Source organism: Gymnoscopelus microlampas (genome assembly GCF_963454915.1).
Source record: "Gymnoscopelus microlampas genome assembly, chromosome: 6".
NCBI lineage: Eukaryota > Metazoa > Chordata > Actinopteri > Myctophiformes > Myctophidae > Gymnoscopelus > Gymnoscopelus microlampas.
In genome coordinates, this window is record NC_139943.1 from 11666163 (window position 1) to 11684554 (window position 18392).

Consider the following 18392-nt stretch of genomic DNA (forward strand, 5'->3'; position numbering starts at 1 on the left):
AAGTGACGAGTGATGAAAACAGAAAAAAAAATGTTCCCCCAAAAACCTGTTAGGAGCACGTTTCAGGCAATTTAAAGCTGATTGGTAGTGATTTTTTTGTGCATTTTTTTTTCCGTTTCGGTAGTGACGAAAAGTGACGAGTGACGAAAACAGAAAAAAAATTGTTCCCTCAAAAACCTGTTAGGAGCACGTTTCAGGCAATTTAAAGCTGATTGGTAGTGATTTTTTTTTTCCGTTTCGGTAGTGACGAAAAGTGACGAGTGACGAAAACAGAAAAAAAAATGTTCCCCCAAAAACCTGTTAGGAGCACGTTTCAGGCAATTTAAAGCTGATTGGTAGTGATTTTTTTTTTCCGTTTTGGTAGTGACGAAAAGTGACGAGTGACGAAAACAGAAAAAAAAATGTTCCCCCAAAAACCTGTTAGGAGCACGTTTCAGGCAATTTAAAGCTGATTGGTAGTGATTTTTTTGTGAATTTTCTTTCCCGTTTCGGTAGTGACGAAAAGTGACGAGTGACGAAAACAGAAAAAAAAATGTTCCCCCAAAAACCTGTTAGGAGCACGTTTCAGGCAATTTAAAGCTGATTGGTAGTGATTTTTTTGTGAATTTTCTTTCCCGTTTCGGTAGTGACGAAAAGTGACGAGTGACGAAAACAGAAAAAAAAATGTTCCCCCAAAAACCTGTTAGGAGCACGTTTCAGGCAATTTAAAGCTGATTGGTAGTGATTTTTTTGTGCATTTTTTTTTCCGTTTCGGTAGTGACGAAAAGTGACGAGTGACGAAAACAGAAAAAAAATTGTTCCCTCAAAAACCTGTTAGGAGCACGTTTCAGGCAATTTAAAGCTGATTGGTAGTGATTTTTTTTTTCCGTTTCGGTAGTGACGAAAAGTGACGAGTGACGAAAACAGAAAAAAAAATGTTCCCCCAAAAACCTGTTAGGAGCACGTTTCAGGCAATTTAAAGCTGATTGGTAGTGATTTTTTTTTTCCGTTTTGGTAGTGACGAAAAGTGACGAGTGACGAAAACAGAAAAAAAAATGTTCCCCCAAAAACCTGTTAGGAGCACGTTTCAGGCAATTTAAAGCTGATTGGTAGTGATTTTTTTGTGATTTTTTTTTTCCGTTTCGGTAGTGACGAAAAGTGACGAGTGGCGAAAACAGAAAAAAAAATGTTCCCCCAAAAACCTGTTAGGAGCACGTTTCAGGCAATTTAAAGCTGATTGGTAGTAATTTTTTTGTGATTTTTTCTTTTCGTTTCGGTAGTGACGAAAAGTGACAAGTGACGAAAACAGAAAAAAAATTGTTCCCCCAAAAACCTGTTAGGAGCACGTTTCAGGCAATTTAAAGCTGATTGGTAGTGATTTTTTTGTGATTTTTTTTTTTCGTTTCGGTAGTGACGAAAAGTGACGAGTGACGAAAACAGAAAAAAAAATGTTCCCCCAAAAACCTGTTAGGAGCACGTTTCAGGCAATTTAAAGCTGATTGGTAGTGATTTTTTTGTGCATTTTTTTTTCCGTTTCGGTAGTGACGAAAAGTGACGAGTGACGAAAACAGAAAAAAAATTGTTCCCTCAAAAACCTGTTAGGAGCACGTTTCAGGCAATTTAAAGCTGATTGGTAGTGATTTTTTTTTTCCGTTTCGGTAGTGACGAAAAGTGACGAGTGACGAAAACAGAAAAAAAAATGTTCCCCCAAAAACCTGTTAGGAGCACGTTTCAGGCAATTTAAAGCTGATTGGTAGTGATTTTTTTTTTCCGTTTTGGTAGTGACGAAAAGTGACGAGTGACGAAAACAGAAAAAAAAATGTTCCCCCAAAAACCTGTTAGGAGCACGTTTCAGGCAATTTAAAGCTGATTGGTAGTGATTTTTTTGTGAATTTTCTTTCCCGTTTCGGTAGTGACGAAAAGTGACGAGTGACGAAAACAGAAAAAAAAATGTTCCCCCAAAAACCTGTTAGGAGCACGTTTCAGGCAATTTAAAGCTGATTGGTAGTGATTTTTTTGTGAATTTTCTTTCCCGTTTCGGTAGTGACGAAAAGTGACGAGTGACGAAAACAGAAAAAAAAATGTTCCCCCAAAAACCTGTTAGGAGCACGTTTCAGGCAATTTAAAGCTGATTGGTAGTGATTTTTTTGTGCATTTTTTTTTCCGTTTCGGTAGTGACGAAAAGTGACGAGTGACGAAAACAGAAAAAAAATTGTTCCCTCAAAAACCTGTTAGGAGCACGTTTCAGGCAATTTAAAGCTGATTGGTAGTGATTTTTTTTTTCCGTTTCGGTAGTGACGAAAAGTGACGAGTGACGAAAACAGAAAAAAAAATGTTCCCCCAAAAACCTGTTAGGAGCACGTTTCAGGCAATTTAAAGCTGATTGGTAGTGATTTTTTTTTTCCGTTTTGGTAGTGACGAAAAGTGACGAGTGACGAAAACAGAAAAAAAATGTTCCCCCAAAAACCTGTTAGGAGCACGTTTCAGGCAATTTAAAGCTGATTGGTAGTGATTTTTTTGTGATTTTTTTTTTCCGTTTCGGTAGTGACGAAAAGTGACGAGTGGCGAAAACAGAAAAAAAAATGTTCCCCCAAAAACCTGTTAGGAGCACGTTTCAGGCAATTTAAAGCTGATTGGTAGTAATTTTTTTGTGATTTTTTCTTTTCGTTTCGGTAGTGACGAAAAGTGACAAGTGACGAAAACAGAAAAAAAATTGTTCCCCCAAAAACCTGTTAGGAGCACGTTTCAGGCAATTTAAAGCTGATTGGTAGTGATTTTTTTGTGATTTTTTTTTTTCGTTTCGGTAGTGACGAAAAGTGACGAGTGATGAAAACAGAAAAAAAAATGTTCCCCCAAAAACCTGTTAGGAGCACGTTTCAGGCAATTTAAAGCTGATTGGTAGTGATTTTTTTGTGCATTTTTTTTTCCGTTTCGGTAGTGACGAAAAGTGACGAGTGACGAAAACAGAAAAAAAATTGTTCCCTCAAAAACCTGTTAGGAGCACGTTTCAGGCAATTTAAAGCTGATTGGTAGTGATTTTTTTTTTCCGTTTCGGTAGTGACGAAAAGTGACGAGTGACGAAAACAGAAAAAAAAATGTTCCCCCAAAAACCTGTTAGGAGCACGTTTCAGGCAATTTAAAGCTGATTGGTAGTGATTTTTTTTTTCCGTTTTGGTAGTGACGAAAAGTGACGAGTGACGAAAACAGAAAAAAAAATGTTCCCCCAAAAACCTGTTAGGAGCACGTTTCAGGCAATTTAAAGCTGATTGGTAGTGATTTTTTTGTGAATTTTCTTTCCCGTTTCGGTAGTGACGAAAAGTGACGAGTGACGAAAACAGAAAAAAAAATGTTCCCCCAAAAACCTGTTAGGAGCACGTTTCAGGCAATTTAAAGCTGATTGGTAGTGATTTTTTTGTGAATTTTCTTTCCCGTTTCGGTAGTGACGAAAAGTGACGAGTGACGAAAACAGAAAAAAAAATGTTCCCCCAAAAACCTGTTAGGAGCACGTTTCAGGCAATTTAAAGCTGATTGGTAGTGATTTTTTTGTGCATTTTTTTTTCCGTTTCGGTAGTGACGAAAAGTGACGAGTGACGAAAACAGAAAAAAAATTGTTCCCTCAAAAACCTGTTAGGAGCACGTTTCAGGCAATTTAAAGCTGATTGGTAGTGATTTTTTTTTTCCGTTTCGGTAGTGACGAAAAGTGACGAGTGACGAAAACAGAAAAAAAAATGTTCCCCCAAAAACCTGTTAGGAGCACGTTTCAGGCAATTTAAAGCTGATTGGTAGTGATTTTTTTTTTCCGTTTTGGTAGTGACGAAAAGTGACGAGTGACGAAAACAGAAAAAAAAATGTTCCCCCAAAAACCTGTTAGGAGCACGTTTCAGGCAATTTAAAGCTGATTGGTAGTGATTTTTTTGTGATTTTTTTTTTCCGTTTCGGTAGTGACGAAAAGTGACGAGTGGCGAAAACAGAAAAAAAAATGTTCCCCCAAAAACCTGTTAGGAGCACGTTTCAGGCAATTTAAAGCTGATTGGTAGTAATTTTTTTGTGATTTTTTCTTTTCGTTTCGGTAGTGACGAAAAGTGACAAGTGACGAAAACAGAAAAAAAATTGTTCCCCCAAAAACCTGTTAGGAGCACGTTTCAGGCAATTTAAAGCTGATTGGTAGTGATTTTTTTGTGATTTTTTTTTTTCGTTTCGGTAGTGACGAAAAGTGACGAGTGACGAAAACAGAAAAAAAAATGTTCCCCCAAAAACCTGTTAGGAGCACGTTTCAGGCAATTTAAAGCTGATTGGTAGTGATTTTTTTGTGTTTTTTTTTTTTCGTTTCGGTAGTGACGAAAAGTGACGAGTGACGAAAACAGAAAAAAAAATTGTTCCCCCAAAAACCTGTTAGGAGCACGTTTCAGGCAATTTAAAGCTGATTGGTAGTGATTTTTTTGTGATTTTTTTTTTCCGTTTCGGTAGTGACAAAAAGTGACGAGTGACGAAAACAGAAAAAAAAATGTTCCCCCAAAAACCTGTTAGGAGCACGTTTCAGGCAATTTAAAGCTGATTGGTAGTGATTTTTTTGTGATTTTTCTTTTTCGTTTCGGTAGTGACGAAAAGTGACGAAAAGTGACGAGCGACGAAAACAGAAAAAAAAATGTTCCCCCAAAAACCTGTTAGGAGCACGTTTCAGGCAATTTAAAGCTGATTGGTAGTGATTTTTTTGTGCATTTTTTTTTCCGTTTCGGTAGTGACGAAAAGTGACGAGTGACGAAAACAGAAAAAAATTTGTTCCCCCAAAAACCTGTTAGGAGCACGTTTCAGGCAATTTAAAGCTGATTGGTAGTGATTTTTTTGTGAATTTTTTTTTCCGTTTCGGTAGTGACGAAAAGTGACGAGTGACGAAAACAGAAAAAAAAATGTTCCCCCAAAAACCTGTTAGGAGCACGTTTCAGGCAATTTAAAGCTGATTGGTAGTGATTTTTTTGTGGATTTTTTTTTCCGTTTCGGTAGTGACGAAAAGTGACGAGTGACGAAAACAGAAAAAAAATTGTTCCCTCAAAAACCTGTTAGGAGCACGTTTCAGGCAATTTAAAGCTGATTGGTAGTGATTTTTTTTTTCCGTTTCGGTAGTGACGAAAAGTGACGAGTGACGAAAACAGAAAAAAAAATGTTCCCCCAAAAACCTGTTAGGAGCACGTTTCAGGCAATTTAAAGCTGATTGGTAGTGATTTTTTTGTGCATTTTTTTTTCCGTTTCGGTAGTGACGAAAAGTGACGAGTGACGAAAACAGAAAAAAAATTGTTCCCTCAAAAACCTGTTAGGAGCACGTTTCAGGCAATTTAAAGCTGATTGGTAGTGATTTTTTTTTTCCGTTTCGGTAGTGACGAAAAGTGACGAGTGACGAAAACAGAAAAAAAAATGTTCCCCCAAAAACCTGTTAGGAGCACGTTTCAGGCAATTTAAAGCTGATTGGTAGTGATTTTTTTTTTCCGTTTTGGTAGTGACGAAAAGTGACGAGTGACGAAAACAGAAAAAAAAATGTTCCCCCAAAAACCTGTTAGGAGCACGTTTCAGGCAATTTAAAGCTGATTGGTAGTGATTTGTTTGTGATTTTTTTTTTCCGTTTCGGTAGTGACGAAAAGTGACGAGTGGCGAAAACAGAAAAAAAAATGTTCCCCCAAAAACCTGTTAGGAGCACGTTTCAGGCAATTTAAAGCTGATTGGTAGTAATTTTTTTGTGATTTTTTCTTTTCGTTTCGGTAGTGACGAAAAGTGACAAGTGACGAAAACAGAAAAAAAATTGTTCCCCCAAAAACCTGTTAGGAGCACGTTTCAGGCAATTTAAAGCTGATTGGTAGTGATTTTTTTGTGATTTTTTTTTTTCGTTTCGGTAGTGACGAAAAGTGACGAGTGACGAAAACAGAAAAAAAAATGTTCCCCCAAAAACCTGTTAGGAGCACGTTTCAGGCAATTTAAAGCTGATTGGTAGTGATTTTTCTGTGTTTTTTTTTTTTTCGTTTCGGTAGTGACGAAAAGTGACGAGTGACGAAAACAGAAAAAAAAATGTTCCCCCAAAAACCTGTTAGGAGCACGTTTCAGGCAATTTAAAGCTGATTGGTAGTAATTTTTTTGTGATTTTTTCTTTTCGTTTCGGTAGTGACGAAAAGTGACAAGTGACGAAAACAGAAAAAAAATTGTTCCCCCAAAAACCTGTTAGGAGCACGTTTCAGGCAATTTAAAGCTGATTGGTAGTGATTTTTTTGTGATTTTTTTTTTTCGTTTCGGTAGTGACGAAAAGTGACGAGTGACGAAAACAGAAAAAAAAATGTTCCCCCAAAAACCTGTTAGGAGCACGTTTCAGGCAATTTAAAGCTGATTGGTAGTGATTTTTTTGTGTTTTTTTTTTTTCGTTTCGGTAGTGACGAAAAGTGACGAGTGACGAAAACAGAAAAAAAAATTGTTCCCCCAAAAACCTGTTAGGAGCACGTTTCAGGCAATTTAAAGCTGATTGGTAGTGATTTTTTTTTTCCGTTTCGGTAGTGACAAAAAGTGACGAGTGACGAAAACAGAAAAAAAAATGTTCCCCCAAAAACCTGTTAGGAGCACGTTTCAGGCAATTTAAAGCTGATTGGTAGTGATTTTTTTGTGATTTTTCTTTTTCGTTTCGGTAGTGACGAAAAGTGACGAAAAGTGACGAGCGACGAAAACAGAAAAAAAAATGTTCCCCCAAAAACCTGTTAGGAGCACGTTTCAGGCAATTTAAAGCTGATTGGTAGTGATTTTTTTGTGCATTTTTTTTTCCGTTTCGGTAGTGACGAAAAGTGACGAGTGACGAAAACAGAAAAAAATTTGTTCCCCCAAAAACCTGTTAGGAGCACGTTTCAGGCAATTTAAAGCTGATTGGTAGTGATTTTTTTGTGAATTTTTTTTTCCGTTTCGGTAGTGACGAAAAGTGACGAGTGACGAAAACAGAAAAAAAAATGTTCCCCCAAAAACCTGTTAGGAGCACGTTTCAGGCAATTTAAAGCTGATTGGTAGTGATTTTTTTGTGGATTTTTTTTTCCGTTTCGGTAGTGACGAAAAGTGACGAGTGACGAAAACAGAAAAAAAATTGTTCCCTCAAAAACCTGTTAGGAGCACGTTTCAGGCAATTTAAAGCTGATTGGTAGTGATTTTTTTTTTCCGTTTCGGTAGTGACGAAAAGTGACGAGTGACGAAAACAGAAAAAAAAATGTTCCCCCAAAAACCTGTTAGGAGCACGTTTCAGGCAATTTAAAGCTGATTGGTAGTGATTTTTTTTTTCCGTTTCGGTAGTGACGAAAAGTGACGAGTGACGAAAACAGAAAAAAAAATGTTCCCCCAAAAACCTGTTAGGAGCACGTTTCAGGCAATTTAAAGCTGATTGGTAGTAATTTTTTTGTGATTTTTTCTTTTCGTTTCGGTAGTGACGAAAAGTGACAAGTGACGAAAACAGAAAAAAAATTGTTCCCCCAAAAACCTGTTAAGAGCACGTTTCAGGCAATTTAAAGCTGATTGGTAGTGATTTTTTTGTGATTTTTTTTTTTTGTTTCGGTAGTGACGAAAAGTGACGAGTGACGAAAACAGAAAAAAAAATGTTCCCCCAAAAACCTGTTAGGAGCACGTTTCAGGCAATTTAAAGCTGATTGGTAGTGATTTTTTTGTGATTTTTTTTTTTCGTTTCGGTAGTGACGAAAAGTGACGAGTGACGAAAACAGAAAAAAAAATTGTTCCCCCAAAAACCTGTTAGGAGCACGTTTCAGGCAATTTAAAGCTGATTGGTAGTGATTTTTTTGTGATTTTTTTTTTCCGTTTCGGTAGTGACAAAAAGTGACGAGTGACGAAAACAGAAAAAAAAATGTTCCCCCAAAAACCTGTTAGGAGCACGTTTCAGGCAATTTAAAGCTGATTGGTAGTGATTTTTTTGTGATTTTTCTTTTTCGTTTCGGTAGTGACGAAAAGTGACGAAAAGTGACGAGCGACGAAAACAGAAAAAAAAATGTTCCCCCAAAAACCTGTTAGGAGCACGTTTCAGGCAATTTAAAGCTGATTGGTAGTGATTTTTTTGTGCATTTTTTTTTCCGTTTCGGTAGTGACGAAAAGTGACGAGTGACGAAAACAGAAACAAATTTGTTCCCCCAAAAACCTGTTAGGAGCACGTTTCAGGCAATTTAAAGCTGATTGGTAGTGATTTTTTTGTGAATTTTTTTTTCCGTTTCGGTAGTGACGAAAAGTGACGAGTGACGAAAACAGAAAAAAAAATGTTCCCCCAAAAACCTGTTAGGAGCACGTTTCAGGCAATTTAAAGCTGATTGGTAGTGATTTTTTTGTGGATTTTTTTTCCCGTTTCGGTAGTGACGAAAAGTGACGAGTGACGAAAACAGAAAAGAAATTGTTCCCCCAAAAACCTGTTAGGAGCACGTTTCAGGCAATTTAAAGCTGATTGGTAGTGATTTTTTTGTGATTTTTTTTTTCCGTTACGGTAGTGACGAAAAGTGACGAGTGACGAAAACAGAAAATAAATTGTTCCCCCAAAAACCTGTTAGGAGCACGTTTCAGGCAATTTAAAGCTGATTGGTAGTGATTTTTTTGTGATTTTTTTTTCCCGTTTCGGTAGTGACGAAAAGTGACGAGTGACGAAAACAGAAAAAAAAATGTTCCCCCAAAAACCTGTTAGGAGCACGTTTCAGGCTATTTAAAGCTGATTGGTGGTGACTTTTTTGTGAATTCTTTTTTTCCGTTTCGGTAGTGACGAAAAGTGACGAGTGACGAAAACAGAAAAAAAAATGTTCCCCCAAAAACCTGTTAGGAGCACGTTTCAGGCAATTTAAAGCTGATTGGTAGTGATTTTTTTGTGAATTTTTTTTTCCGTTTCGGTAGTGACGAAAAGTGACGAGTGACGAAAACAGAAAAGAAATTGTTCCCCCAAAAACCTGTTAGGAGCACGTTTCAGGCAATTTAAAGCTGATTGGTAGTGATTTTTTTGTGAATTTTCTTTTCCGTTTCGGTAGTGACGAAAACAGAAAAAAAAATGTTCCCCCAAAAACCTGTTAGGAGCACGTTTCAGGCAATTTAAAGCTGATTGGTAGTAATTTTTTTGTGATTTTTTCTTTTCGTTTCGGTAGTGACGAAAAGTGACAAGTGACGAAAACAGAAAAGAAAATGTTCCCCCAAAAACCTGTTAGGAGCACGTTTCAGGCAATTTAAAGCTGATTGGTAGTGATTTTTTTGTGATTTTTTTTCCCGTTTCGGTAGTGACGAAAAGTGACGAGTGACGAAAACAGAAAAAAAATTGTTCCCCCAAAAACCTGTCAGGAGCACGTTTCAGGCAATTTAAAGCTGATTGGTAGTGATTTTTTGGAACTAAATAATTGGTTGAAGTTGAACACAAATGGCAGGATGGTCATGTTTCATGGAAGGCGATAAGACATTGTGAGTGTACCATATGTCGTGTACACAGACACACATATGTGGTGTACACAGACAACACTTCTAGCCCACATCTTTGTATCACAGCTTTTGTGACACTGATCTCCTCTACTTCTCATAGTAGAGAAGATCGAATGCTCATGCATTCCTTTTTCATAGTCCTCTGTCTTCATGAGCCACAGGTACCACCATGTGACTCCAGTCCCTGATGTACTTGAGGTGTTGGAGTGACTTCCTATACATGAGACGCTAGCCTGTGTGTCACAGTGTAGGTCTTCTGCAACTTTGCTCAAACTCTTCAAGTTAATAACTACTGTCTGATCACCTTCGGTGCTAGGTCGTGTGGAAGCCCAACAAAACTTCTCCATCTCCTTTGCCTGTCTCCCTCTGCCCCACTTTTTACATTTTGTTTTGGCATTTAGGCGTTTTATCTCTCCCTGCAAAACCACATGATGAAATAGAATGTAGCCTACATGTTACAATTATGTACATGTTTGAAAAACTTACTTTAATAATGTCTCAAAAGCATGAACATCCAATGTTGTCACTACCGAAACAATGATGTCACTACCGAAACTTAAATATGTTTTGGTAGTGACAATTTTAGCTAGTTTTTAGCTTAACTCAACAATGCTAGGCAAGACATGGCTTGCAAACACATCTTTCAGCAGTTGTACATGGATAAAAAACATCACATTTGAAGTGAAACCCAAAAGGAGTTTATAATTGCAGAAATGATGTGTTCGGTAGTGACAATCCTTAAAAATACACACTGATTTTCAGACTTTGGAAGACATTTAATTCTGACTGAAGTAAACTAGCTACTCACCAGGTGGCCATGATGAACAGGAAGTCTATGTCATTTCTTGGTGGAAAGTGTGGGAGTGTGGCTAAAACCAGGCTCCACCTATGGAGTAAAACTCATTGTGTTTCGGTAGTGACGTGAAATCATGGGACAGCTTTTTTTATATAATGTTTTTTAATTTAAAGAAAATCCACAAAATCAATCTTAATATTTCAACTTCCCTTCATTGATAAATATAAAGGATGTATTTAAAAACAAAATGTAATAAATTGACAAAAATCATTTAGATATTGTTTTCATGAATTGAAATTTAGGAGTTAGGGGTTGGGACAGCCACCTCCCAATATGAAGTAACATATAAAGTATATATTTGTATATATTACATTTTGTTCTATCTCAATTAATGCATTGTGATTAAATAGATCATAAGATGATATTAGTACACATGTAAGGTCTGACTACTTCATTGTTTTTTAAAATATTTTTTTCATTGTGGGACTGCAATTTCAACAAATTCGGTAGAATGGTCCATATATAAAACTCCAATCTGGATACAAAATCACATTTGGGCTGACAGTCTGAACAAGGCCCCAAGTGTCTTAGTTCACTGGTCCTCAAAGTGGGGTCCGGGGACCCACAGGGGTCCTTGGAAGGGTTCCAGGGGGTTCTCAGCTAAATTGGTTGATAATATAGTATCAGAATCACTTTAACCCTAATCTCTCAAGAACAGATTAAATCAGAAACAGCAGAGGTCGCTGTTTTTCATTTTCTGTGGGGTCTGGCTACCCGAGACTACTTTAACCCATACATAGAGATTAATTGAAAATGCTGTGTGACACAGGCCTCAATGTTAAATTGGCTTTTTTTCCCCCCAAAATGTAAAACTAATTAAGAATTTGGAAAATGGTCTTCTGTAATCGCTGTTGTCGGGTGGAAACCCAGCACTTTTCAGGAAATGTAAAAAAAAAAACCTGCGTTCCAATGGATAAAATGTAGTTATTTAGTCACAAGCTCTTGTTAATACTTTTCATTGGAGAAATATTTATAGACAGACTTCACCACTTTAAACATATTTAAAACTAGCAAAATTAGCAGATCTACAAGCTCACAACACATCTTGTGCCTTAGACCTCATGTATAAACTTTTTTGCCATTTTTTAACAAATTTGAAAAACATTTGAAAATAGTTCAAATAGCCGATCTACATCGACACGTTGTGAGCTTGTAGGTCGGCTATTTGAACTATTTAAATTCGGTAAGATGGGGCCCTTTTGGCCTCTCACAAATACCACAACGTAAAATGTATAGGCTACAACTTGAGTTGGGTTTGTTGTCTAATAAATTAAAAAGCTAATATTCACAAGTTTATTTGGTTTCTTTTATACATTTAATTAAAGGAGACATCCGGGCATTTTCAGTGTAATCTTTAATGTGTTGCTTAGCACTCACCAACATTGAAAGGGTCGTTGCGTTAATCTCATTGAGTCCGTGTCGTCCCGTCTAACGACCCCCTCCGTCGGCATAATGGAGGCGCGACGATAGCCCAAATTCGCCTATTTTAACAAATGCAAAGTCTGTTTTTTTTCTCCTAGTAGTCATTGTGGAGTCTCATGATACCATAACAGACGCTGAAAGTTCCGACGAGCTAACTGCTAATGCACAACGAGCCAATGCTAGTTGCTTATTTCCCTGCCTGGCAACACGAGTTGCCAGGTACTGTTTATCTCCTTTAAAATAAACACCATGTCTTCTTTAAATACCAAACGTACTGTATAACCATGAAAGTTACAAGATACATTTGCATTTCTTAGTGAAAAATACCAGCCTTTTGATAGAAATGAAAGTCATAAACACAGTAAATGGCTACAAAGTTTCTCCAACTTTTTAATTGTGTATTTTCCATTCACATGCATTGACAGTCGATCAAAGCCTTTTGATTCACTGCGTATGAATTAACTCTACTACACATCCTCCTGTGTATTTTTTTTGTATTACTTTAATTGAAATGATACGTCCCCCGTTTAAGATCTCGGCTTTATCCACTAAACAACTCCAATAATGCCGCACTCATCCACCCTTGCCAACTGTGCACGCTGCTTCAAGACACTTAATTATTCATTTCAAGCTATGCAACAGTCAATGCCTTGCAAAACAATTAGGTTATGGACGTTTGAGTCTGAGGTTCTCTTACGATATCCTTCATTGTATATACTGTGTGTTACTAATAATCATACAACCCTGTTAGTGCATTCTACTGCAATCTTACCTTTACACCTTTCATTAAATATATCAACCATGGAAGTGCAATAACATTGTCCTAAAGAAAAATGCCAAAGGAATATAATCACACAATCCAAGAAATAATCTCATGTCAAGTTTGTAGTTGTTGATGTACTGTACCTCATGTATTAACCTGGACATGTACAATACAGGGTCATCTTTCCCAAAAAAAAAAAAGACTGAAAATAGACTTTGTAAACATACGCTGAAGCAAGGGGCTAAGCAATGTTAGCTCCACCGGGGGGGAAAAGGACAGAATAAGACATTAATAACACATATACGGCGTCCCTTTATAGTAAGTAACAAAAATAGAGTCGCTACCAACCCGAAAGGCCTACGCTGAGGCTCACCTTACATGTCGGTACAATGGATTGTCCGTTAGAAGTGCTTTTTTTTTGGGGTCCAGGGATCCACCTGCCAGTTCCTATAGGACCAACGCTCACATTACTCATGCAGGCCATCTCTTATGCACATTACTTATAGCGTCGCTGTTGGGCCTCAAACCTCATACCTCCATAATTTCAACTTTTTAATGTTTTTTCATCGCTTAGTACAGTGTTTCTCAAAAGTTTTCATGTCAAGGACCGCCCAAATTGACACTTAGTAGCCCGCGGACCCCCATTTGCAAAGATATGCCAGGGACCCACCCAGATTTTTATGGCTCTAGCAGTGATTATCAACCATTTTAATTTCAAGGACCCCCAGTTTGACATGCATTAGGCTACGGACCCCCATTTAACACATTGACCGCCAGAGGTTAATCTCATAATGTACTCACCAGCGCCAACGTTTTTATTGTTGTTTTTTGTTTTTTTCACGTCGCCATAGACCTTGTTAAAATCCGTAAGATTGAGCTGTGCACTGTTTGTTTACATCGCGGACATCTGCCTGGTTCGAGCAGTGAAGACCACGTGTCAAACGGTGCCTCCATGTTGTAGTTAGAACGGTTTGTGTTAAACAGTGATCACCGAGGAGAAAGAACTACAAGGAGAAAATAGGGTTTCAGTTTCGTCATTACAACGAGGGCCGACGGGATCGGCAAAACCGGATCCCGAGTAATTCTGTTTCCGGTGGTGTTACAATGAAATGGTCCGTGTCGAAAACTGAAAAAAGTTTTTTTTTTTTTGAAAAAAAGGAAAAAGCACCACAAGCGCTTTACGGTTGGATTTATCGGCCCGTAGGCTACGGGCCCGGCGGTCAGAGTGTTAATGGCATTTCTATCTCTGAGACCCCAATTTATTTTGTAAAATCAATGTAAATTTAACTCTGAGAGTGTACAAATGGAACCAAATGGACCCGTAAGGTACACTCTCAGAGTTACAGACCCATAAGGGTCCATTTGGTTCCTAACTATCCATCATTTAGCCGGGGACCCCCTGGAACTCCCTCAAGGACCCCTGGGGGTCCCCGGACCCCACTTTGAGAACCAATGACTTAGTATACCCTACTACTTTGTCGTGCCAAGAGTGTCAATCAGAAGCAGTGAAAATAGCCGATCTACAAGATTGTACAAGTCACAACGTGTCACTTTGTAGATCTGCTATTTTCACTATGTCAGAAAACTGTAGTTCCAGTTCCTGAAAGGCACTCTGGGAATCCATTTGGTAAATAATATATAATATATTATTAAATATCTTTTCCCCCTTTGGAAAACTCGGAAATCGGTTTGACTCCTCCCATTTCTTAGTCCACTTCCTGCCCCGTAGCTTCTGTGTTTATTCCTACTAAAAACAACGACACTACTGTACGTGTTTTTTGGGGCAGTGGGTGCAGACAGATCTCTGCTGTCTTGAGAGATTAGCTGTAAGGTAGCCTCGGAAACCCATGGCTTTTAATTTTTGTTACAAAAGAAAAAAAGCCTGGGCGAACCATGCGAGAACGATGGTCTTAGGACCTTGTTATCTCCTAACCAATCAGAGTGCAGAGGGGGCGTAGCTCTAAATTTGGTGACGTCAGCGTGCTCCGTGCACAGGCCGGGGGGGGGGGTAGCAATAGGAAGCCCCGCACGAACCCGGGCGGCTGGGTTTGGATCCGCTCCTTCAAGACCATCGATTGGGCTCGTTCTTTCAGTCTAGCTGTAAGGTAAACAGGTTTTTGGACATACAAGGTTTTCCCACCCAAACAGCGACGTTAACGCAGGCCAATGGAAGTGAGCCAATGGAAGTGAGCCATGACTCGGAAAACAACGGTACTAGTGTTAGGATTGGGTAAAAGGCGGGGTTTTTGGAGGGGAAACTATGACCCCAGGGGAAAGACGACTTCTTCTCGCCTGAGTTAAGGTTATAAGACCATTGTGTGGGGTCTTCTTGGTGGCTCTTGGTCCTGTCCAGGGTTATAGGTGGGCCTCACTAGGCCTCAGACTCCAGGTCCTCCGGTCCTGAACCGTCTTCCGTCTCTCCCGTCTCCGACTCCAAGAGGAGGAACTTGCCGTCGTTGGTCAGTGGCATAGTCTTCATCAGCTGCGCCAGCGCCTCCGGGTCCTAATAGGGTACAACCAGTGGTGTAAAGTAACTAAGTACATTTACTCAAGTACTGTACTGTATTTTGAGGAAGTTTTACTTTACCAATTTCCAATTTACTTTTACTTCTACTCCACTACATCTCAGAGGCAAATATTGTACTTTTACTCCACTACAATTATTTGAAAACTTTTAGTTACTATTCAGATATCAACTATGATATAATGAAACATACATTAACCACTTTAGCCCTATTTTATACATAGGCTATTTGAAAATAGCAGATCTACAAGCTCACAACGCGTCGCATCGCGACGCGTTGTGAGCTTGTAGATCGGCTATTTTCAAATATTTAGTACTTTTACTTTTGGTACTTTAAGTAAATTTTGATGCCAATACTTTTGTACTTTTACTCAAGTAAATTTTTAATTTTGGACTTTTACTTGTAACAGAGTATTTTTATAGTGCAGTATTGGTACTTTTACTTAAGTAAAGAATTTGAGTACTTTTTCCACCACTGGGTACAACCAACAGTTCTTCTGTTACAAGACCCACTATTGCAGTGTTTCACGAACCTTTTCATGTCAATGACCCCCAAATTGACACTTAGTAGCCCGCGGACCCCCATTTGAAAAGATATGCCAGGGACCCCCTAAGGAGAAGATTATTATGGCTCTAGCAGTGATTATCAACCATTTTAATTTCAAGGACCCCCAGTTTGACATGCATTAGGCTACGGACCCCCATGTAATGGCATTTCTATCTCTGAGACCCCAATTTATTTTGTAAAATCAATGTTAATTTAACTCTGAGAGTGTACAAATGGAACCAAATGATGGTTCCATTAATGGAACCATCATTTGGAGAGTGTACAAATATTTGTACACTCTCCGAGTTACAGACCCATAAGGGTCCATTTGGTTCCTAACTATCCATCATTTAGCCGGGGACCCTCTGGAAATCCCTCAAGGACCCCTGGGGGTCCCCGGACCCCACTTTGAGAACCAAGGCACTATTGAACATCACCGATTTTTTTTGGAGAGACTGACAAATCTCTTTTTGAGCGGTGTAGCCGCTCCTATAAGTGGGGTTGGGACATCTCATTAGTACACCCTTCGCTGTACTGGGATTGGCTCATAATAGCACACCCCTCTACATTAGTACACCCCTAGCTGTACTGTGATTGGCCGACTCTATTGGCTGACTCTATTCAGCACTGTGATTAGCTAGCGAGACACATGATGAAATTAATAACCTATAAATACGACTATGCACTTAAAAAAGCACGTTTTAAAAAAGTGAGCTTCCATCACTGTGATGACCACACCACTCACTTCACACTGGGTGTGATTTTTAGCGGCGCTAGCCGCTCAATAACTTTTGGTATAGAGGGGGTCCTGCTCTATACCTGACTTTGTCCGTGTTCACCGTCAACGCTCTGATTGGTCAGACCCCGTCAACGCTCTGATTGGTCAGACCCGTCAACGCTCTGATTGGTCAGACCCGTTAACGCTCTGATTGGTCAGACCCGTCAACGCTCTGATTGGTCAGACCCGTCAACGCTCTGATTGGTCAGACCCGTCAACAAAGTGATTGGTCAAGCTTCACGTGACACATGGCTATAAACACATATCGATGACAAAATGTATCAAAGGCGCCGCTACCTTCACACAGGGTGTGATTTTTTTATTTAACTTCTACCTTCTTATTAGATAGTATATACAGTAGTCTGACAGGAAATGGGGAGAGAGAGATGGGGAGTGACACGCCACAACGGTCATCAGGACCGGGATTCGAACCCACGACACACTGTCGTGCCCGGACCGCTGTGCCCGGACCGCTACGCCAGCGGTCCAGGTCGAGACTTGACGAATCTTTGTGGAATCTCATAGATTAAAAGATTTTGGAGAGACTGATACTGGATATCTTTGATGAAATTCACATAATAGTTGTTTGTGAAAGAATGTTGATGGGACCTTACCTTCTTGGCTTCTATAATATCCTTCCCCAGGCTTATTGTATAACATATCTGTGGAAGAAGAAAACACACGTCAAAGGGGGGACTCAAGAAGCCACTGAAAGTCAAGATATTGAAGTCTGTGAGGGCACTTCAAGCTGGCTGTGAGCAGTGTTAGAAATAAGCATCCAGGTCTATGAAAACAAGCCCAAAAGAAGCGACTATAGTCCACATGAGCACTCTAACCCTACAGTACGTATCGGCTATTTGAAAATAGCCGATCTGCAAGCTATGCGACGCATTGTGAGCTTGTAGATCGGCTATTTTCAGAGAAAAATATTGGAGAAAACTTGAAAATTGTGGAATATTTTCAAATCCACACAAATCTTGTATGGGGGTCTCTGGCACAAACTATTTCAAAAAAGGGGGGGTCCTTGACATGAAACAGTTTGAAAACCACTGGTTTAAACATTTAGGAAGCAAGACTAAATAAGCAACTACACTTTAGAAACAAAGCCCAGAAAACTGCAACCCGCAACTACCAATGAGAGAGAGAGATGGCAGGAGCGCTACTGGTATCCCTCAAACCACCGGTGCTCATGAAAGGGAATACAGAATGAGCAAAAAAGGAAAGAATGTGCCAAAAAGGCACAAAAATCCAGGTCCAGGCACTCAGGTGGATTTGAAAATAAAAAGCCTTTATTGGGCAACGGGCTTACAAGAACATTAAAAAACACCAACGCGTTTCGGCAAACGCCTTCTTCAGGGTGTTGCTGAACAAAGACAGGAAGTAGGCTTTAATTAAGCCTACTTCCTGTCTTTTTGGCACATTCTTTCCTTTTTTGCTCATTCCGCAACTACCAATATTTACAAGTGACTTTACAGAAAAACAAAGCCCAAAGTGGCTTATAATAAGCACACATGGCAACGCTGACCTTCTCGCCCTCCGTGTTGCTCTCGAAGACGAAGGCGCTGTAGGAGGGCTCTCCCTCCTCCCCGCCGTCGCTCCAGTCTCTGCCCTCCACCACGAAACCCATCAGCCTCCCGTTCTCCTGGTGGGCCGCGAACTGGCACACCTCCCCTAGCTGGAACTGAGAGGCGGGGGGGAGGAGGGGGGGGTAAATCCGAGACGGAATCGGAACCAGAATCACTTAACCCATTAAGACCTGAGGCCGATTCTACAAATGCCTTCTAAATCAGAAGTTTTAAATCAAAATTATTCAACATAGATGTTTTTCAAACACTTTCAAGATTAAAAAAAAAAAACAGAAAAAATAGCAGATGTACAAGCTTGCAGTGCGGCACGAAGTGACGCGCTGTGAGCTTGTATATCTGCTATTTTTGAATAGCCAACGCTAAAATCTAAAATGACCGTTTTAATGGGTTAAGTTGTCTTTGTACATGCAGGTACAATTCACTTGGAGGAGTTGCTTACATGCAATGCATTGGACAGAACAGAAAAAAGAGTTTAAGG

The 18392-nt window shown here is 39.3% G+C and overlaps 1 protein-coding gene across 1 annotated transcript in view; it reads right to left on the bottom strand.

The window, feature by feature from the left end:
- Positions 1-14302: 14302 nt before the first annotated feature.
- Positions 14303-18392, bottom strand: part of appl2 (adaptor protein, phosphotyrosine interaction, PH domain and leucine zipper containing 2) — a 42398-nt gene continuing 38308 nt past the window's right edge. The window contains exons 19-21 of the mRNA XM_084059755.1: positions 17854-18009; positions 16943-16990; positions 14303-14982 (exon numbers count right to left, since the gene is read on the bottom strand). Of these exons, the coding sequence (XP_083915881.1) occupies positions 14851-14982; positions 16943-16990; positions 17854-18009 (336 nt within the window). The 3' untranslated portion in view covers positions 14303-14850. The remainder of the gene's footprint in view (positions 14983-16942; positions 16991-17853; positions 18010-18392) is intronic.